The sequence below is a fragment of the Alligator mississippiensis genome, chromosome 3, assembly GCF_030867095.1.
Source record: "Alligator mississippiensis isolate rAllMis1 chromosome 3, rAllMis1, whole genome shotgun sequence".
Classification (NCBI taxonomy): Eukaryota; Metazoa; Chordata; order Crocodylia; family Alligatoridae; genus Alligator; species Alligator mississippiensis.
In genome coordinates this window covers 114768722-114790390 of record NC_081826.1, presented here as the reverse complement: position 1 = coordinate 114790390, position 21669 = coordinate 114768722, and the positions used below count along the sequence as shown (strand labels likewise).

At 44.2% G+C, this 21669-nt stretch overlaps 1 protein-coding gene and 2 long non-coding RNA genes across 7 annotated transcripts; 1 reads left to right on the top strand and 2 right to left on the bottom strand.

Moving 5' to 3' along the window:
• The first annotated feature begins 310 nt into the window (after positions 1 to 310).
• On the top strand, positions 311 to 21489 carry MRS2 (magnesium transporter MRS2). 2 transcript variants are annotated; one of them, XM_059724315.1, is made up of 11 exons: positions 311 to 525; positions 2487 to 2560; positions 3973 to 4009; positions 4115 to 4227; positions 5972 to 6145; positions 6872 to 7002; positions 7631 to 7747; positions 9951 to 10103; positions 11316 to 11433; positions 13281 to 13394; positions 17866 to 19094. In XM_059724315.1, the coding sequence occupies exons 1-11, from the start codon at positions 336 to 338 to the stop codon at positions 17866 to 17868; spliced, it is 1224 nt and encodes a 407-aa protein (XP_059580298.1). In that variant the 5' UTR covers positions 311 to 335; the 3' UTR covers positions 17869 to 19094. The 2 variants fall into 2 exon arrangements, with proteins under 2 accessions (XP_059580298.1, XP_014462162.3); XM_014606676.3 differs by lacking the exon at positions 17866 to 19094 and adding an exon at positions 19101 to 21489 and having other exon boundaries at positions 313 to 525.
• On the bottom strand, positions 1928 to 12862 carry LOC132249356 (uncharacterized). 4 transcript variants are annotated; one of them, XR_009460802.1, is made up of 4 exons: positions 12726 to 12862; positions 4732 to 4854; positions 4086 to 4195; positions 1928 to 2182 (listed from the first exon to the last, which is right to left on the bottom strand). It is a non-coding gene; the product is annotated as an uncharacterized LOC132249356 (long non-coding RNA). The 4 variants fall into 4 exon arrangements; XR_009460801.1 differs by lacking the exon at positions 12726 to 12862 and adding an exon at positions 6773 to 6874; XR_009460799.1 differs by lacking the exon at positions 12726 to 12862 and having other exon boundaries at positions 4732 to 5036.
• Positions 13706 to 18014, bottom strand: LOC132249357 (uncharacterized). The gene is made up of 4 exons (XR_009460803.1): positions 17927 to 18014; positions 15523 to 15682; positions 15187 to 15320; positions 13706 to 13918 (listed from the first exon to the last, which is right to left on the bottom strand). It is a non-coding gene; the product is annotated as an uncharacterized LOC132249357 (long non-coding RNA).
• Positions 21490 to 21669: the final 180 nt, after the last annotated feature.

Here is a 21669-nt window from a genome sequence, read left to right as displayed (position 1 = left end):
CTGGGTCAGGCTCAGTCAGGCATAAGAGCCTGGCATGGGCACGAAGACCGACAGCCCTGCCACAGCGCGCATGTGCAACACTACCGCAGCCCTCCAACAGACAGCAGAGCCAGCTCCAAACGCCGGACACCCTCACACGTGCACCTGCACACGAGCGTTTCCTTTCCCCTCCCTCAGAATGCTGGCTGCCCTCATCGGAGCCTGCTGCGCACGCGCGGTTGCTTCCGCCTTCCCCAGCCCTTGCGCATGCGCGCGGCTCCTTCCCGCCTACCCCCGCCAGCTCCTGCCGAGGCTTCCATGTGCGCGCCGCGCCTGCGCGCGGGGAGCCGGTCCCGATGGAGCGCGTGCGGCCTCTGCTCGCGCGGCGGCTGCTGGCGGGGGGCGCGCTCGAGGCCGCCCGGAGGTTCGCGAGCGCCGCCGCAGGCGCTGCGTCACGGCACGTAGCGGAGCGAACCGGGCAGCGCGCGCTGCTGCTGGGGGCGGCGCCCGGGTGGCGGCCGCGCGCGCGGAGCCTGCGCTGGGCAAGTAAGTGGTGCCGGTGGGGTGGTCCTGCCACCTGCTCCGCCCCCAGCGCTTCCCCTGGGCGTATTGTGCGCGTGCATGTGTGTGGGTACGCGTGCGTGTGCAGGTGGGTGGGTGTGCACGCATGTATGCGTGTCCCCTGCATGTGTGTGCGCAAGTGGGCGCATGCATATGCGTACATATACAGGTGGGTGGGTGTTCCTGCATGTGTGTGTGCAAGTGAGTGGGTGCATGCATGCATGCATATATGTGTGTTCCTGCATGTGGGTGTATCTGTGTGAGTGCATATGTGTGCATACAGGTGGGTGTGTATGCATGCATGTGTGCAAGTGGGTGCACGCACATGTACATGTGCATACGGGTGGGTGTGCATGCATGTGTGTGAGTGCACATGCATATACGGGGGGGGGGTATGTTCAGGGGCCAGTGGGCACTGGCCAGTGCACTTTGCTCCATGTTCCCCCTTGGAGCACTTGTTATTGCTTTAGTCCCAAGAGCTGTGTTGGAGCCCCCTTAATGTCCTTCTCTAGGGACAAGGTGGGGAGTGAACAGTTTCTGTGTGCGGACTTGTGCATCTCTTTCTTTGCCCACCAGATAAGCCTGCCTGAAACATTTTAAATCCATGATCCGGAGTCTAGGTCAGTGATTCTCGGGCAGGAGGCCACAGGCTCCCAGTGGACCTGGAGATCCTTTCCAGGGCTCTGCAGAGCGCCGTGCAGGATCAGCATCCTCCTTGAAAAGGCAGCCACATTTATTTAGGGGTCAAAGCATAAAATAATCGTTGTGAATCTTCAGGACAGGCCCAAATTTGGGGGCTGTAGTCCCCGGTAACTGTGAAACGGGGCTTTTGTTCCAAATTGGAAAAATGGGTCCTGAATTAGTTGACTCAAATATTTGATAGCTAACTAATGAAATGGACATGCTAGTCTTTTTTACATTCTACCTGACCCTTACCCATCATCTCTCTACACTTGGGACAGTATAAAACCTGTTAAAGACCCAAATGTCTATGAAGGTGGTTAATTTCTGAAAATGTGAGTAGTCAAACTTAAGCTTATACAGCTCTTAGTCACAAAGTGAAGCATCTGAGTGTTACACAGCCTTGTTGTTACAGGGTGACCTTAAATAAGTCACTTCACAGTTAAAGATGAATCCTTGTAAAATAGCTTAGGATCCAGTGATGAAAAGCACTAAGTTTCAACACCCAAACATGAAAATAACTCATTTGCTCAACAAACAGAGTCCTGGTTCCTGCATTGAGCTCCATGCGAGCAAACTCCTTTACATATAATTTGTTGTAGAACTGAAACAGCTTCGCCACAACTGCTTTAAGTTCTTACATGTTACTCTACCTTAATTTAATTTCCATTCTTTTTTCATTCATTAAAGTAAAATATATAATTACTATGAGGAAAAAATATTTTTATTTTGCTCTTTGTATACACGGTTAGTTTCTGCTGTTGTTTGTATAACACAATATATCCTTCAAATAGGAAGAGGTTTTTGGTTGTAGCTGTGTTGGTCTAAGGACACGGACAGGCAAGGTTCTTTGAGTAGATGTGATATCTTTTATTAGACCAACTGAGTAGTTGGAAAAAAGTTCTTGGCAAGCTTTCAGGCACAGTCACCCTTCTTCAGGCATAGGGAGTCTCTGCTGTTCCTAGAATAGAAAGAGAAATACAAGAGACATTTAGAATAAGGAAATTTGCATATAATAACCACAACCATTAGCTTACACTTGGAAAGAAATGTGGTAACTGCTTTTTTAACTCTCCCTCCCCCCTCCCTCCCCATTTAATTTGATGATGGCTCTTTAATTAGGCTATAAATTATCAATTTACTATAGAGAGGCAGGGAAATAATCTCTACTAAGAAATCTCTGTCTTTTGATAGAGATCTTTACCTTTATCAAAACGCTGCATGCACGGAATAGAAAATGGTAACTGCTGAATATTTTTCTTCAGATGAACTATGGCACCATGCAAGTACAGAGGCTTCTCAAGCCACCTTAGCTAGTGTATCACCCATATTCGCCGTGGTAAGTGTATTCCTGTGTCTCAAACAAAGGGGGCCAGTTGGTCTAAGCTTACAGTAATGTTTTGTAATAATTTAGGAACAATTCTTATCAGAAAGAACTGGTTGTTCTCCCTGATGTGTCAATGTGTCTGTTCCTACATTTAAAAACATTTCTAGCTTGAGGGAAGATATTTATATGTATGTATTTGCAATAAAGAGAGAATGATCTTGATATTTAGATAGAGCACATCTCATATAAAATGCTTTTTAAGACATGGTTTAATACTAAAGAAAGTTAAACACTTATTTTTTGCAAAAATTAAAGCTTTCCCCATTGAAGGAACCTTTTTTTCAATATTAAAACAGTGAATTATCATGTCTGCAATTCTGGGTGCTAGAAGGATTACCATTTTTGTATATACAGTTGATAGAATTAATCTAATGATGATTCATCACAGATAACAGATGGTTGTCTGTTTGCAAACTGTTTGACACCAAGAAGTGGTGTAACCACAGATATAAGCAGTTGTAACAGATAAACCAGTAGAAAACATGAATTCATATGGAGTCCCTAATCCCTTAGTGAGATCCATAGAGCTGGATTTTTTCAGCCACATGAAACCTGATATTTAATATAAAAGCACTAGCTTAAAAAAAGAAAGTCCTCTTAAATCAGGTGTGCATCTTAAAGGCAAGACTGTAAATTTGATTCAATCCTTGCAGTTTTTCCAATAGATATAATTTTAAGTTTTCCAGACAAATACAAGTGTCATATTTGCTATTTTGGGATGTAAATGCAGAATCAGTAAGGTGTTAGTGGTATCAACTACGCAGCACGCTAATGTAACCATCTATTATACTCCTGATGTGTCACTGTAAACATCTTTCCACAGTGCTTGCCCTTCTCTTTGCAAATTGTCCAGTTAAGAGAATACAAGATAAAACAACAGCATTTGCAATGCCAAATGTAAAAGGGTTCTGTTTGGCCACTATAATAAACCTTGTTCTGTGTAAAAATCATTCTTTTTCCTGAGAAGTAAACAGCTAAGCTAAAAAGATGTTCCATGTGACTGGAGGACAGTTTGCAGAGGTGGGATAAAATATACCCCACTAGACTTCTAGGCTAGTGGTTGTCAACCTTTTTTCAGTTGCAGACCCCTAAAAATTTCAAATGGAGGTATGGACCACTTTGGAAATTTTGAATGGAGGTGCACAGACTCTTTTAAATTGTAAGACTGGGTATTCATATATTTTTGATTGATCAGTCATCTTTCGTGGACCCCTTAGACATAGCCTTCGGACCCCCAAAGACCCACAGCCCATAGGTTGAAAACTACTGTTCTAGGCAAATACAAGCAATTCACACAACTGTTTTCCTATGAGTTTATAACAGCTTTATGAAGACAAAATATTTATTTTCCCCCCCACCTTCAGATGAAATTTGACAAGGAAGGAAATGCTACTTCTTTTGGTAGGTAGAGTTTAATTTTCTTTTGCTATCTGTTGTTTCTCTTATACAATATAGAATGCACCAATAATTTTCCCACCTATTTTTTTTTAAAAATCTCCTTGGTAGAAAGAAAAAAAACAGAGTTGTACCAGGAACTGGGTCTCCAAGCTCGAGATTTAAGATTTCAGCATCTAGTGAGCATTGAACCTAGGAACAACAAGATCATCATGAGAATGGAGGTAAAATGATACTAGTTTGAGTAGGTCTTTAATCTTTATAACTGTCAATATCACTTAAAGCAAATTTAAACTATTTTTTTTTTACCTATATTGTTCTAGTCATAGGACCCTCTTAATATCAGCTAGTTGTGATCTTGCATATATTATTATGCACCTCTCCTTGGAGATCACCTTGGTGCTGAATATCCTAAAGCAGAATAGCTTTTCTTTGTTGGGCTCTCCAATAGCTTGCACTAATAAACTCCTTCCAGTTTACAGAATGCCTTGCTCTCTCAGGAGGGTCAGACTCTTCTGTTTATGACTATGATGGAACTATCCAAAGGCGTGGGTTGAACACAGCTAAAAATGTGGAGAATCTTTCTGTGGTAACTTTTAGGAGCCTTTCTGAGTATACTAAGGGAATTTCTGATATTATCTCTGTGCCATCCATTTCGAGGGTTACATGTATGGTTGTAACAGTGGAGCTCACAGTGAAAGAAAACTCTTGATAATTTTAGGGCTTACCATGAATGTCTCTTCACCGTAACATTGCTAGTGCAGCACTCCAGTCACTTTTTCTGCAGTCACTTCTTCTGCAACAGCAAATTGAAATAACCCAGGGGATTGGAAGACAGTTATCATGATGGTCTGTGATAGAACATGAGGAGTAAGTGGTTGTATCTACATCTAAGTTCATAGAAAAGCCATATAGTAAAGAGAAAATTAAAAAGAAAAAAAAAAACAATCAAACCCAAGACAAGCTATGTTACCCTCCATGCATTTAACAGGGGAAAAGCCCCCAGTCTTGGATTGGAGTACAAGCTTGGGGCAGGCAGCTGTTGCAGCTCTGACTCTGGCTTCAACTTGGGTTTGAGGGCTGAATCGGAGTTACCACCGCTGCCTCCCTCCCCAGCCCCCCCCTCACCACTTACACTCCAACTCTGGTCCAGAGTACAGAGCAGATGGTAGCTCAAGCCAGCCATTCGAACATGTAGGAGTAGTAGCAGCTCTGGCCCAGTTTTGGTACCAGAGCTGCTGGGAAGTAAGTGCAGGAGGGGCAGGTGCAGAGGGAGGAACATGTGGCAGGGATTAGGCCACTTGACTTTTCTACCACTTACCCTCCTACTGCTACTGCTGCTTGCTCCAAAGGTGGGGAGGTCAGGGGGGAATGACCTTAAAGACAGCCCTCCAGTAATTAGATTCTCTATACAGAAAATTATAACAAACTACCAAATTACTTGTCAAGAATGCCATAGTGAGGTAGGGGACAGGAGCACCACCACACACCACCCCGTGCTGCCGCCGCCTCCCAGGAGCAGGGGAAGGGCAGGAAGCTTGTCCTGCTGTCCCCTCCATCAGCACCCTGGGAAACCATTGCCTCCAGTGCCCCGTTCCCACCCCCTCCCAGCCCTGCTCCTCGGAGGCAGTGGAGCGCCATCGTGACAGTGAGAATGGAGTGCAGGGATAGCACTCTGCCACCTCTGAGGCGCGGGGGGGAGTGAAGCCAACAGTGCTGGCCTCTCCTGACCCCCGGCCCTGCCGTCATGGCGGTGGTCCACATTCTGATTGGTTGTTTTACTAACCAGAGCGCTTCAACTGTGTTACAGACAGACTACGCCCTTTATTATATAAGAAGGCATACATTTTCCATATAGAATTTAATTATTGGGAGATAGTCTTGAATTCAAAATAGTCTTTAGATTTGGGTGAATACAGTAATCTTCACAAAGTCTAAACTTCCTCCTAAATGCACTTTCTCTTTCAGTTTTTAAAGGCTGTGGTATCACCAGAGTTTCTTCTAATACTAGATCATCGCAATATAAATATGGAACAATGGCTGTCCCAAGAATTAGCATCTCAACTGGCTGGAGAAGGGCAGCTAGTTACATATTCCTTGCCCTTTGAATTTAGAGCCGTTGAAGCAATCCTGCAATATTGGGTAAGGTGGTTGCTGTTACTGTACACTTAAATTGTATATGTGTGTGTGTGTGTGTGTGTGTTAAGCTACTTTTGAAAATGTTGCTTCATAGGAGTGACTTTTTTGATGGTTTTTTAAATCTTTTTCTCTTTAATCTTCTCAGCAGTACTTCAGGTTTGTTTGAGGGTTCGTTTTGTTTGTTTCCACCCCTCAGATATCTCGATAGGGAGGACAGTTAGCCACTAGAGCAGCTTCTCCAAGGACATGATAAAGTTGTCATTATTTAGAACTTTTAAATGTCTCTCAAATTCGTTATAGCTTAAAGACGTTTTATAGTTTCTTGTAGAATTTGCTGTGCCCATGGTTTGTAGCCTGCCTTGCAGAGAAGATCAGACCAACTGCTCACAGTGTTTCCTTCCAGTCTTAAAGTATATTGTTGTTAATGAAAACTGCATTTTTTGTCAGGTGGAGCACATTTTAAATAGATGAGCCTCACCTTGCCTTTTTTTCAGTATAGCTAGCATCAGATTTCAGTTTTATATAACGACACTTTTCAAAAGCATTGTCTTCTAATATTGGTTTCTCCTTGAAAATAATAGCAGTATTCCAGGCATCTTCTACTTACTGAGAAGTCCATTATACAGTTACCTGTTACAGTGAATTATGTGGTCAGTGAGAGGGGTCAGTTGCCCAGGCCATTCTAGAAGGATTGTTTTAATTCTTATGAAGGATCATGTTGTTATCTAGATCAGCAAACTGCAGGCGAGACTTAACCTTTTGCAGCCTCAGATCCTTGAGACACTGGAAGCTCTAGTGGACCCCAAGCTTTTGTCTGTGGATAGGAGTAAACTACATGTTCTACTACAAAATGGCAAGAGGTAAATAAGAGTAAGCCATAGAGAGAATAGAAATGATGTACGGTGAAACTTTGAGGTGGGGGGGAAAGCTCTGTGGAAAGCTTTACTGTAGAGTTGTACATTTTTATCTTTACCATAAATGCAAATATATGAAGTATTTGGTAATAAAAAGATACGCCTACTATGAGTTGATAGAAATGTAACTTACCTTCTTAGGTTGTGTATTATATCAAACAACAATGCTAAACAATTTAGCATGTTCATTGTAATGTAAAAATAAGATAAATGATTCCAAAAATTTAAGAAAGCTGCAGATAAGTGAGCATACTGGGCTATAATGTATATCAGTATGAAATGTGGATTTCCTGCCTGAATCCTACTTTATTTTTCTGAGTAAACATGGTCCCTGGAGACATGTCCAGAAACTTCTTGCAATTAAGGATTTGTGATTATGGGGCAGCTTTTGCCCAGATGTATTGGTATCACAGCTGAATGTAAGGGCTAGATGATTTAAATTTCTAAGCAACTCTCCCCCAGTGATTCTATTCTGACAAGATCTCTGGGAAATGAGTGTGAAATGATTACTTCTCTACAGCAGTGCCAATGAGACTGAGTGATGGCTTGTCTGCCTCTTTGTGTTCTCTCTCAGTTTGTCAGAATTAGAAACAGATCTCAGAGTTTTCAAAGAAACTCTGCTGAAAATCTTGGATGAAGAAGAACTAATAGAAGAGCTCTGTCTAACTAAATGGACTGATCCACAAGTATTGTAAGTTTGGGAGGGGAATTGGGACATTTAGATGAGGAATTTTCTCCTCAAAAAAATCACTTTGTAAATCCTAATACTTTACATCCTCCCAGCATGGCCATACTGGAACAAAACTACTTGCATCAAGATGGGAGCATTAAGGGCACTGCTTCATCATCCATTTATAATAACTGTCCAGCATTATAGCTCCACATGAGAAAATTATGGGCAGGGTCTAGGAAAGCAAAGAGAGAGTAGATTTATTTCAGTTTGTAATTCAAGATAAAACTTTTAGAATATATTTCAGGGAGAGGAAGAATGGAAGATTTCTGTTGCTTTCATACATGCTTAAAGGTCATGTTGGTGTAGATCAACTGTTTTACATCCCAGTATTAATAAACTGCCATGCTTCCCTTGCTGCTAACTTTGCCTACTAGCAGAATTCATAAAATGGAACTGGAATCTCATGATAGTAACACTGAATACTGTTTTCATGCAAAACTATACAGCACTAATACATAGCACCCCAAGACAACTGTATATAGCTAAAATAACCCTGTGATACCATTTTGAGTAGAGTAGGACACACAGCAGTGACACTGGTCACTTTAACAAAAATGCCATTAAACTAAAAAGCAAAAAGTGGAGACTCTCCTTGACAAGATGTTGACCTGATTTTATACTTGGATACTGGGTATATTGACAGACTGATGGGTCTCAGGGGAAGCTGAGAACACAGACTGACTGGATGTTGTTTATACAGTGCTACAGATGCAGTAGGTGCTTTAGTGACATCCAGTTCCTTGCCCTAATGAGCTGCCACAGACTAAATAGACTATAAAAGTCCAAGAGGTGGGGTGATAAGGAATTACAGGTGAAACATGATAGATATGGGAAGTGTACCTAGGGGAGTAAGGAGCAGTTATATGTGAGGAAGAGTAAGTTGACTCTGACATAGTTACTTGTCAGCTTGAAGCTACATGTCATGAAGCTTCATTAGGAGTGTCAGCAGAACATCAAGGGACTTTACCTTTAAGTCTTTTGGGCTTGTTGTCGAGTTCCTCTCTTCCTAGATCTGTACAAGGGTCAATGCAAAGGCAATCACAAATGAGAACTGAGCTTGGGGTGCTTGGTACAGCTGGTATAAGGCACTGAAGCTTTCTCAGGCCTGTACAGCCAAAGCCTCTAAAACTGAAAGATTCTGAAGCAAATAGTCTACCTCAAGGTATCCTCTCCAAGAGAGAAATGAGTGTCCTCTTATCCCAATACTTACTTCAGCATGGTTGTAACTGTTGCTGGAAAAAATCAGTTTTACAGGGATTCTTTTAAATTGCCCCCTGAGAAGGCAAGCACAAGTAGCATTCATTAAAGACTCTGCAGAGGAGAAGCCAATCTCCTCTGGCAAACAGTGCTGTTAAAGTTGTACCATTGGGGAAAAAAGTGAAAGTTCTTCCAGGCTTCTCCCCTATGTTGTATGCTTTAGCTATTTTTGATCTCTGCCTTGTGAAATTAAAATCCAAAATAACTCCAGAAATTTACCTCAATCAACTCTGTCCTAGAGAGAGTGACCAAGTGCTCCAGCTCTTGTGCCCCTTGCCAAGTAGAAATTGATTCATTTGGAGAGACTATGATTGCTCAGACTTCAGATCAGGAAACAGCCAAAACAGTTTCACATACTAAGTCTTGGGTAATGGCCATAGGTTCCTCTACTCACAGAGTGCTTCATCATGTTCACTGTTGATGCATAACTGAAGACAATATATATTTTTCCAATCTAGCACTTAAGTCAACAGATCTCCTTGCGTAATTGCTAGGGGGAAGGAGAGTTTCAGCACCATTGCCAACTTCCACCACTTGAGGGCACCAAAAACATTTAACATTCTCCTTTTAAAATTAAAAGTGTCATCATTTAATGCTGGGAAACGATTTGTACATCACCTGCACACATTTATATTATGGCAGTTCATTTTATTGATCAAAGTAATCTATTGTCTCTGCTTGTCAATTGATTAAATACTGGAAGAACATGTACCATTTTTATCTATACTGTTAGTAACAGTGGAGATTTCCAGCACACCTGATGGGTTAGTGGGCATTGGTGTCAGATGTGACTATTAAAGGGAGGTTTTTTCCTCATTATCTTGTTCTGAATCTCCTCTTGAGAGGCACATTGTAGACAAGTGTTGCTGATACCTAACAGGAAAATAAAAATTGTTGCTTACAGTAAGGAGAGTACATCTGGAATTGATCACGCAGAAGAAATGGAACTGTTGTTGGAGAATTATTACAGACAAACTGAAGATCTTGCTAATGAAGCTCGTGAACTCAGAGTATTGATCGATGATTCAGAAAGTATTATCTTTATCAACCTGGACAGGTTAGCTATTCTTTATGACATGTACCATTTACTAGATGGTCAGAAGTTTTGCTGAAGTTAATGTTGCCTGACCTTTTTTGGAAATTAGTTCAAGAGAAAATTGATTATTGGACTCTTTTTTTCATTTGAGTTCTTACATCCTTGAAAAGCACAAACAGTGGAAGCCACATTCGGCTTTCCTGGTGTATGTTCTGGGCCATAAAAAGCAACAGAACCGTTTTATTAGAATATGCAAAACATGTTTGGTTTTTAGCCAAGCTTCAATAAAAATGGGGAGCCAGGGACTGGGAAATTCACTCCACATGATTCTAGGATGTAGTGAAGAAAATGCTTGCGTGTTCATAGAGAAAGTAGAGCTGCTGTTTTATGAAGGTTTGTTATATAAGGAAACAAAACTAAAACATTTGATTTTGCTCTGAAATGTAAGTGAGGTATAAGTGTTGGTGCCTGCCTTCAAAAACCATTGCATTAATTTGTCTTGGATTCAACTTTTATCAGAAGTGGCATCAGCTCTAAATATGATGGTGCAGTAACAGTGTGAAGTGAATTTAACTAATGGTCTGAAATCCTCATAAATAGAGGGCTGAAATTTCTCTTATTGTACATTAAGCCTTCTGCATAGTTTGTTTTCCTTAAAGTCTTAAGCTTACAAGTGCAAATGTCTACATCTGAATGCTCAGAAGCAGCGCATAATACACCGGAGAGCACTCTGCGGCATCTATTGAATGCTTCTATCAGGAGGCCAGCAAAAAAGCCTTTCCTCAAGAGAAGTATGTGGAATAGACCCTAACAAACTGAACTTTAAAGTCTGCAGCATTTTCTGACCCTCTCTCTTTAAGTATGCTTGCGAGATAAAAAAAAAAATTACTGTTAAGAAAAAAGACAATTTAAGAAAAAAAAAAACTCAATTCTGTTAGGGGCAGAATGCAAGTTTCCATAGGCTTGTATTATTACTCTGCATATAGAAACTGCAAGACCCACAAGCCTGTTGATGGCTAAGTAGTGTGACACCCTAGAGATTCTGATGCAGCAGTTTCCGAACATCTTTGGAATAATCATCTGTTTCAACAGCTCTTGTTTCTGTGTTGCCTGATTCCAGCAGCATTTTGCTCTTACCAATTGTTGCAGTTTAGTGCAGACTATATAAAACTTGAACATCGGATAGCAAGGAGATGTTTGCATTCCTTTCATAAATATTCCTTCCATCTCCAGCCACCGTAATGTTATGATGAGACTGAACTTACAGCTGACCATGGGGACTTTCTCCCTCTCTCTTTTTGGACTGATAGGAGTAGCATTTGGTATGAACTTGGAGTCCACACTTGAAGAGGTGAGAACCAATGCTGCTTTGATAAATGACAAATGCTTTGATAAATGTTTTGAAAAATATGGGTTCTGCTTATCATCTCCACCAGCTTTTAGATTTAAACTCCATTCTCTTCAGTAGCAGAAATCCAGACTTAAATTGCTCTAAGTGACCAGAAAAATCAGGCCCACTGTTTTTAGTTTCAGAGCAGTAATTTTCTTCTTTCACTGCAAATCAGTCTGAAACTAAGTCTGTCATAAAATAACCCATCTGCTGTATGCACATTCTTCTGGGTTACCAGTAGAGGTGCACTGATATATCGGTCCATAGTGCATTAGCACTGATTAAAGGAAAATTGACATTATCAGCAATCAGCCTTTTTTGGCTGATGTGGCCAGTAATGTCACTGATAAATGTCACGTGCATGTGTACAGCTGCAGCATGCACGTAGGCAGGAATGCAGCCCAGCAGCTTGGAGACCAGTGACTGGCCGGTAAGTCTGTAGGGCGGAAGGGGCGTTGGGTATGAGAAGGAAAGAGGCATAGAGGGGGTAGATCAAGGCCCCCAGAGTGGGTCAGGGGCAGGCACTGCCCAGCTGGGCAAGATGTGGGATGGAGCTGTGGGTGGCTCATCTGGGGGAGCAGAGGGGGCATTCCCATTGCTGTGCATACCCTCAGGGGAGGCATAGGGAACATGTGCCCCCCAGATTTGTATGTGGGGCAAGGATGGGCTGCCTGCTGCACTAGCCTCTACCTGGCAGGGGACTGGGGGGGCAGGCTGGGCCCAGATGATGGCGCTGAGAGGGAGGGCTATGGCAAATTTTGAGGTGGCCATAGCCCCCCTCCCAGCACTGCCACCCCCCCCACCCCACCCCCTGCTGGGAAGAGGCTAATGCAGCCCCTAACCCACCCTTGCCCTGCATACGCATGCCCCCCATGCCTCCCCCGGAGGTGCGTGCAGCAGCAAGAGTGCCCCCTCACCCCTCCGGACAAGGGGCCCTTGGCTTTATCCCCCACCCTGCCCCTCCCTACCCTGGCTGGGTAGCAAGTGTCCCAGCCCCACTCCTTCCCTCACCGTGGGGGCCCTCGATCTCCCCTAGTTCACACTCCTTCCCTCCTCCCCACCCCCCGACTTACCAGCTGGACACAGCTTTCCAAGTCTGCCGGGCAGCATATCGGCAATCCAATTGGTATTGGCCAATATAGCTGGCTAATAATTGGCCATCGGTATTACCAAAAAAATCTTTCTGTACACCCCTATTTACCGGGAAGAGCAATTCCCTGGGATGGGGGAAAAATAGAGAGAACTGTACTTACCCAGTGGTTGACTGTAGGCTATGTTAATATTCTTGAATGACTGTTCATCCTTGTAAAAAGCCTGGTGAGAATGTCTTTTGTACTGTATACAAGAATATAAAAATCAGTCACTGGCTAGTAGCCATAGCTGTGTTGCAAGTAATATTGTTATACCCAGATAGTAGAATCATCTGCATTTGTATGCACTACACTAAAATGGAATACAGTTCTTAATTTTTCCTTCCTTCCCTCTAGTGGAGAAATATGGGAAATGATGGGGGAGACTATACATTTCTAAATGCTTTGCTTTTATTCTTCCATCTCCATAAGAAATGCTGTATGTGCCAACTTGACGGTGTACATAGTCTTTGAAACAGTGTTACACTGATGAGGCATAGATTCCTTTGTGTGGCAACTACTCAACCACATTAAGTGCCTGGTGTTGGTAGGCTTCAGCAAGTGCCTCATGTATCCTCCAACAGTCAGCCTGATGTGGAATGAAATCGGAGGCAGGGAATCTTGATGATCACACACCCCAAGAGACCTGTTTGACTAACACTCTTCTTCCGTTGCTAGGACCTCAGAGCATTTTGGCTGGTGACAGGGATTATGTTTTTGGGAAGTGGCCTTATGTGGCGGCGTTTGCTTTCGTTCCTTGGACGGCATCTTGAACCTTCGGTACCTCCACAGGTATGTATTGCTGGCTAAGGTTTCTGCTTATTTCTGGCTGGACAGGTGGTACCACATGTACCAGTTGATTAAACAAGAAGAGAGGAGAGAGACAGTTTGTGGCAGTATTTGTTCTAATCCTTGGTCCCCAGCTTCAGGGCGTAGGTAGCCCTTCCTCAGCAGGCATAGGATGAGCCCAGTGGGAGTGGGGGGAGCAAAAGGGGGAACCTTGGATGGACCCAAGATAGACTGTCACAGTGCAAATGCTGTACTACACACCACAGCACAGGCCAAGAGACTCCCTAAAAGTTGCAAAAATGTCTTCTCCCTTTCCATTGCAGCTTTCAGGGCAGCTGATCACATGGCTGCAAGATGGTACCACCATTCTAGCATCCTTTTTTCACTTCTGTACCATTCAACTCAGCCCAAGGTAGCACCCTAGAATGCTGCTTTCCTTTCCTCTGTGCCCCAGCCCTACCCTGAGCAGAAAGGAGATTTCTTGTGGAGGGTATTTCTGGTGGAGAGTATTCTAAACAAAGTCCAAGCTAGGAGAGAGAAGACAAGAATAGAGGTTAACTACAAAAAAAAAAAAAAAGATGGTCATGCTTATGTTGGGGAGCAGTGCTTGGAGGATATCTTGACCTTCCATCCTCCTCCCCTCACCCCCCCAGTTAGGGCACTTGTAATTCCTCTGTACCTACACTTCATAATCGATTGTGAAGAGCTTGATGCCAGATTCTCTTGATACTTTAGAGAATATAGATTCATAGATGTTAGGGTCAGAAGGGACCTCAGTAAGTCATCAAGTCCAACCCCCTGCCCTGGGCAGGAAAGAGCGCTAGGATCAGATGACCCCAAGCTAGGTGCTTGTCCAGTCTCCTCTTGAAGATCCCCAAGGTAAGGGAGACCACCACCTTCCTTGGAAGCCCATTCCAGATTCTGGCAACTCTTACTGTGAAGAAATTCATTCTAATGTCTAACCTAAATCTGCTCTGTCAATTTGTGGCCATTGTTCCTAGTTACTTCAGGGGGTGCCCTGGTAAATAGAGCATCTCCTATTCCCTGCTGCCCTTCCCTGAAGAATCTTATAGGAAGCCACAAGATCACCTCTCAGCCTTCTCTTGCAAAGGCTGAAGAGATCTAGGTCCCTTAGCCTCTACTCATAGGGCCTTGCCTGCAGGCCTCTACCCATGAGTGACCCTCCTCTGAACTCTCTCAAGATTCTCCATATCCCTCTTGAAATGCGGCACCCAAAACTGGACGCAGTACTCCAACTGTGGTCTGACCAGTGCCGCATAGAGGGGAAGCATCACCTCCCTAGACCTGTTCATCATGCATCTGCTAATGCATGATAAAGTGCAATTAGCCTTGTTGATCACTTTGTCACATTGACTCCAAGATGAACAAGTCGTTAACTATGCATCCAAGATCCTTTTCTGCTGTTGTGCTCCTGAGAAGGTCATCCCCCAGCTTGTAAGTGTGTCGGTGGTTCTTTTTGCCCAGGTGTAGCACTTTGCACTTGTCTTCATTGAACTGCATCCTATTTCATTCTGCCCATTTTTCCAACCTGTCCAGATCCACCTGGATCCATTCCCTACCCTCTGGTGTGTTAACTTTTCCCATAATTTGGTATCATCTGCAAACTTGAACAGGGTGCTCTCTACGCCCTCATCCAAGTCACTGATGAAGACATTGAATAACACCAGTCCAAGGACCGAGCCTTGCAGCACTCCATTGCCGACATCTTTCCAGGTTGATATCAATCCATCCACCACCACTCTAGGTGCAACCCCTAAGCCAATTTGCCACCCACCTGACCGTGTAATCATCTACATCACAGCATGTCAGTTTATTTACTGGAACAGAATGTGATACCATATTGAAGGCCTTCTTAAAGTCTAGGTGGATGACATCTACCTCGACTCCTGCGTCTCAGCATTTTGTGACCTGGTCATAAAAAGAAACAAGGTTAGTCAGGCAGGATCTACCTGCAGTGAACCCTGTGCGGGCTGGGTCAGACCCCGGGCCCTTTTCGTCACTGCACGCGGGCTGTGGCCGGCAGCCTGGGCAGGCCGGGTCGGAGAGGGCGGGCGCCGAGCTAGAATTAGGCACAGACACATAACGGTTGATTTTAAGATAGTTTACTTACACCGAGATGGTCGCAGTGCAGGCTGAGAACTTGCTTGAGTTGCGGTTACAAACAGAAAACACGAACAATCACGTGGAGTTTGCTAGGCTCCACGCAGACAGAACTCCGGATGTCCAGGACAAGCGCACATAAAACTCGTCGGTATGTCTTATAGAAGGTTCTGTTCGAAGACGGGAAGAGGTGGGCGGTGGATCAGGCCGCCAAACTCCTCTGAGCAACGCACAGGGTTTCTATTACCCTGCCGCGCACACCCAGAGTCCCCACGAGATGGATGCAGAGTCCTCTTCGGCTTGGGCGGAAACTGCTCAAGCCTCTTATACGGCTAGCAGGCCAATCACTAGCCGCCACGTGGGAATAATTTAGCACTAGCCAATTGCGGGGCACAAATTTGCATACGACGAGCGGGAACTCCTTTGCACCGTGCATTTCTGTGTTGCAAAGGAAATGCACCCTGCAAAGACAGCTGCAAAGTGGCAGGAACACTCTCCTTTGCACGCGGGTTCTCTGTGCAGCAGAACTCCACCATGCAATGAAGCTGTAAACCCACGGGGATAGTTCTTAGTGCCGAAGCACACACAAAAAAATCAGACCTTTGGGTCATGACAAACCTATGCTGATTTCCTTTCAGCATTATTTCCCCTGCTGGGCTCCCACAAATGTGATCTTTAATGATTTATTCCAGAGTTTTCCCAAGGATAGACGTGAGACTAACTGGCCTATAGTTTCCTGGTTCCTCCCTCCTCCCCTTCTTGAAGATAGGCACCACATTGGCCCTTTTTCAGTCCACTGGGACTTGACCGGACACCACAAGTGCTTGAACAGCCATGCCAGCAGCTCTGCTATGACACTGGCCAATTCCTTCAGCACCCTTGGATGAAGTTCATCCAGGCCCACTGATTTGAACACATCCATCCCCTCCAAGTGCCCCTTCACTACGTCTGTACTAACAGTTGATGGGCTGGTGTCCCTCCTGTGTGTGTATCTATAATCCATTTGGGAGATTTGTCTTGGTCTGTGTCTAGGAATACAGATGCAAAGAACTCATTGAAGAGCTCAGCTTTGTCCCCCCCCTGTCACCAATTGCCTTAGTTTGTCCTGTAGGAGTACTATGCTATCCTGCGCCTTCCTTTTGCTTCCTATATACCTGAAGAAGGACTTTTTGTTGTCCTTAATTTTTGTCCCCAGCCTACATTCTAATCCTGGTTTGGCCTTCCTAACTGATTCCCTGCAAGTGCGAGCCAGGGAGGCATACTCCTCCTTGGTAAGTACCCCCCTGTTTCCACAGCCTGTATCCCTCTTTCTTTGACCTCAGGCTTTCCTGGACTTCCCTGTTCAGCCAAAAGGGCTTCTTGCCCCTTTGCCCCCTTTTATGCACAAAGGGATTGTCTCCTTCTGCACCTGTAGGATCGCTCCTTTGAGGAACAGCCACCCTTCCCTGACCCCCATTTCACCAATGCTCTTGAGCTTTAACACCTCACTAACTAATCTGCTGAGCACATTGAAGTTAGCCTTTTTAAAGTCTAGCACTTCAGCCCTGCTGGTTAGTTTACCCACCCTTTGCCAGATAGTGAATTCAGTCAATCAATGGTCACTATCCCCTAGGTTACCTTGTACCTGCAGATTCCCCACCAGGTCATCCCCTGTAGCTAACACCAAGTCCAGCAAGGCGTTCCCTGTAATGGAATCGTATACCTCTTGCGATAGATGGAGGTCCTGTATGCAGGTTAAGAACCTACGTGAGCAGTTAGATTTGGCTGACTACTCCTTCCAGCAGATGTCTGGGTAGTTTAGGTCACCCATGACAACCATGTCCCTAAACTGTACAGCCTCTGAGAGCTGCCTGGAGAATTCCAGGTCTAGCTCATCCTCTTTGTGTAGCGGTCTATAGTAGACCACCCCCCCCCCCACCCGACCCTCTTGTATCCTGACCCACAGTACCTCTGTTTGGCCCTCCTACTGAACCCATCTTGATTACAGAGGATGTATATTGTTCCTTAACATAGAGAGCAACACCCCACCCCTTTTTTCCCCCACTCTATCCTGTCTGTACAACCTATAACCCTCAATGCCTACTGCCCAATCGTGAGTAGGGTCCCACCAGGTTTCAGATAGTCCAACCAAGTTGAAGTTGTTGCTTGCAAACAGGACTGCAAGTTCCTACTGCTTATTCCTCATGCTTCTAGCATTAGTGTAGAGACATTTAAGCCCCTCAGTGGGTGCCCCTGGTAACCCCCTGTCCTGATGTTTATCGGGCCCCTTAGTGCTCACCTGGACTGATCTAGTACATTGCTCGTGGCTCACTGATTCTAGGTTCTCCTTATCCTCTGCTTCCCCATCCCCCAGTGAACCTAGTTTAAAGCCCTTCAGAGGAGATCAGCCAACCTGTAAGAGAACAGATTCTTACTTTTAGAAGAGACATGAAGACCATCTTGTCCCAGGATGCCTCTCTCATGGAAGTGCAGACCATGGTTGTAGAAGTCAAAACCCACGTGATGGCACCAACTCCGGAGCTGCAGGTTGACTTCCCTGATGCAGGCGTCCTGATACTGACAGCAACCGGTGACTGGAAGGATGGACTAGAAGACCACCTTTTCCCCTGATTTTCTAAGCCTGGCCCCCAAAGCCCTGCAGTCACTTACGACACGGTCCAGACTACTCCTGACTGCATCATTCATGCCCACATGGACGAGGACCATGGGACAGTAATCAGAGGACCAGATGAGGTCGGAATCCTCATTGTGATATCCCAGATCCTGGCTCTGGGTAGGCAGCAAACCTCCCGTGCCATGGGATCTGGTCAACAGATAGGCCCCTCCGTGCCTCAGGAGGCAGTTGCCCACCACAGTAACCTGGTGTCTCTTCCTCCGGCTTCTCAGTTATCGCTCAGCCTGCCTGGTGTTTGTTGCAGATGGTTCTTCCCCTTCAGCTTCCTCTGCTGCATCATCCTCCAGCGCTGCCAGGACTTCATATCTGTTCCCCAGTTGCACTGGGGAAGCGGTCACAGTCGTACGCTGTCTAGCTTTGGAGGTGACCATCCTCCAGTTGCCCTGGGACTCTCCCGTGATGTCTCTGTGCCAGGTGTCTGGTCCTGCAGAGAATGGAAGTACCCATCAATCTTATCCTCTGCAGCTGTGATCCTCCACAGCCTGCTTATTTCTGCCTGGAGTTCCCTCAGCTGCCCCACATGTGCCCGGATTGAGGCCCTGGAGGGACAGGCAAGGGAATGCCTGGCCCCCAGGCATCAGAGGTCCTGCTAGGCAGCCCCCACAGACAGGGCCAAAGCACTGCCGACGTATCTAAGGGGCCTGTCTGGGTGGAGGCCTCCAGGCTGGAGGCAGCAGCAGGGCAGGGGCCCTGGCTGCACTCCGTGTCACCACCCCCATAGTATCCCCACTCCTCATTCACTTACCTAAAGTCTCTGTCTGTGTATGCCTGCCCATGAACTGGCTTGTGAATTGCCTGCAAACTGCTCCCCTATTGGCAGTCCCTGTTCACTGGGACTATGCTCTTAAGACAACTGGTATGAGTTTGTATAGTCTTTATTTTAATAATCTGTGCCTATTGTGCATCTTGCCTAGGTACATACCTTCCTGAAAAAAACTCAACCACCAGCAGGGAGGACTGAAGTGAAGAGCATCCTTAAAACAGAAGCCTTTGGGTCAAGCAAGAACACATTGGCAAACAAATAGAAACTTATTATTTCATCTCCAGTTGTCGGTGATGTTACATTGTAAACTTCAGATACTTTATTGCATTTGTTTCTCCCTTTAGTAAAAATTTAAGGATTTTTAAACACTGGATGAATTAGTCTGGCATATCAAAAGCTCTTCCATAACAAAAATGTGTGGAGGTTTTTAAATTGCACAAGTCAGTAAATGCAGAGAGATTCCCATAGCACCTTTTATTTTTATCCCTGTGTGTTACACTAGGATATTACATAAATCTGCTGTATCATGCAGGCTTTCAGCATCTGCTTTTCATCTTGAGGCCTCGGTTTAATAACTGTTTGGGTCCAGCTAAGGTAGTGCTACAGATAGAGAGGCAAAGTGTTTTTTAATATAAAGAGCCTATAGCTGTCCTCAGAAAGAAGTGTTTGGGGTATTAGGCTGACAATTCAGATGCTGAGTAAAGGAGTTAAGCACCTAACACTAGGCTCTTTAAAAGAAGTCTTAGCCATTCTCTTTGCAGATGACAGAAGCAGGAGTCGTATCCACATCTCTTGTAAAGCACTACCACTAACTCAGCAGCAGCCAGAAGACAACATGACTTAGCTAATTTTGAATAAGAAATAACAAATTTTGTATAGATAATCATCCATTCAGAAACTAACCAGGCCTCACTGTGCTTAGTCTCTTTTTAAAGCCCTAGAATTGCACACACTGGTAAACTGGTAAGCAAATGAAAATTCAGGCATCACAGTCGGTGCTAAATGATGGATGTATTCAGACAGCTGCACTAGGATAGTTCCTTATGTTTATATTATTAGTAAGGACTTACCTTAGGGCCTGATCCAGATCTAGTTAAAAAAAAAAATGAAACAAGCTGTTGATTTTTCTTTTTCATTGCCCTGGCCTGACTTGTTTTCTTCCCTCTTAAAGAAGTCAGGATGATTACAAGGAACCACAAGCCAGATGGCAGCAATCTTGCAGCTGGTTTCATCACTATTTATGGTAGTTGAGTTCAGGAGCTGAGTGTGGATTTGAATTGGGTCACATCTGAGGATAATACAAAGAAACAACTAGGTTACATTACATAGCTGAGGGATGAAGGCTGTTGAAAGGCCTGGTTTAATTATGGGAGAGGAGAAAGGAAGAGTTAAATACCACACCAGCCCCCTTATTTGCTTCAACTCTTGCATAATTTTAAGTGAGATGCAGTTTTTCTGTATGAACTTTGACTCTGATTCTCTGCTGGTTTGGCCCACTGTGAAAAATGAGCATAAAGCCCTTCTAGAGGAAGGAACTTACATCTGTGCAAAGAGCAGTAAGCTAGGTCCTTAAACATACAAACAACTGCACATGTGACAGACTGAAAGGTTGATCATTCTAGCAGCTAAAAGGACCCATTACTCAGGTGAGTAGCCTGTAGAAACTTGACACTATTGAATCTGGTGTAATTATGTAGGCTTTTGCCTTAATTCAAGTAAAAATCACTTGTGGTTGCCAATAACTGATATCTAATCAGATAACTGATTTAACTTTCTTATAGGAAAATAAAACACAGTTCTTGCTGCATTTCTTTCTGTAAACTAAGTATAGATGTAAAAGGGATTAAGTGAGTATCTAACTGATAGGATTTATAAATACTTTTATAAGCTGAGTTTTAAAATGGTCATTACCAGTCTGGTGGCTGTTCCATGATTGATAGGAGATGGTTTGGTCTCTGTCCAGCTTTTACAGAAAGTGACCACATTCAGAGTGAACACCTGTGATTCAGGATTGAAGGCCCTTTGCTGGCCTACCCAGAGAAGCCATCAAGTGAAGGGGTATGGACACAGGTATTTTTATCAGAGTTAAAATACACTGGTATGGCAGCTAGGAAGACTTGAAGTGCTGCTTGCCAGCAATTATCTTTCCTACAGAAATAGGTCTCTAGGAGTGTTTGACTCCTTTCGCTTGTACTTTAATTGATTTAAAGTGCAATAAAAGAATTTTAACATATGCAGCCTTTCAAAACGAGAGTCTTATTGCAGGAGTAACCCAACTCTTAAAAAACACTGAAAGTTTTAACACTTGTATAATTCAAACTGCCATGTGTCGTCATGTGTAACAAAACAATCTGAAATTAACCATGAAAAAATTGAGATGAAGGTGACCTGCAGGGTTTGGGTCAAACTGCCACTGAGCAGCCACAGATCAAATCAACAGATCAATATGGTTTATGTAATACTTAACAATTTTAAATTTAAAGAAGACATGCTCCTTTTGTTCTGCCTTGGACCTGCAAATAAAATGAATACCTGTTTTACCCTTTTGTTTGGCAAACTGAGCTCTTTAATTTTGCGGACTTAATAATAAGAGCCTTGCTGTGAAGCTTTTCAATTCTGATAAAATTGTAACCAATAAGTCTTTTCCTGGATGATTCCTTTAAACATGTAAGGTTGCTGCTTAATGTTCTGCAAAAGATCCTTTTGGATTGAACCTTCTT

What these genes read in the sequence shown, in the direction of transcription:
- MRS2 (XM_014606676.3), top strand. Translation starts at nt 336, where the DNA reads ATGGAGCGCGTGCGGCCTCTGCTCGCGCGGCGGCTGCTGGCGGGGGGC. An exon ending in TATCACCCATATTCGCCGTG is followed by an intron (nt 2,561 to 3,972) that starts GTAAGTGTATTC and finishes CCCCACCTTCAG; the next exon opens with ATGAAATTTGACAAGGAAGG. An exon ending in CTACTACAAAATGGCAAGAG is followed by an intron (nt 7,003 to 7,630) that starts GTAAATAAGAGT and finishes GTTCTCTCTCAG; the next exon opens with TTTGTCAGAATTAGAAACAG.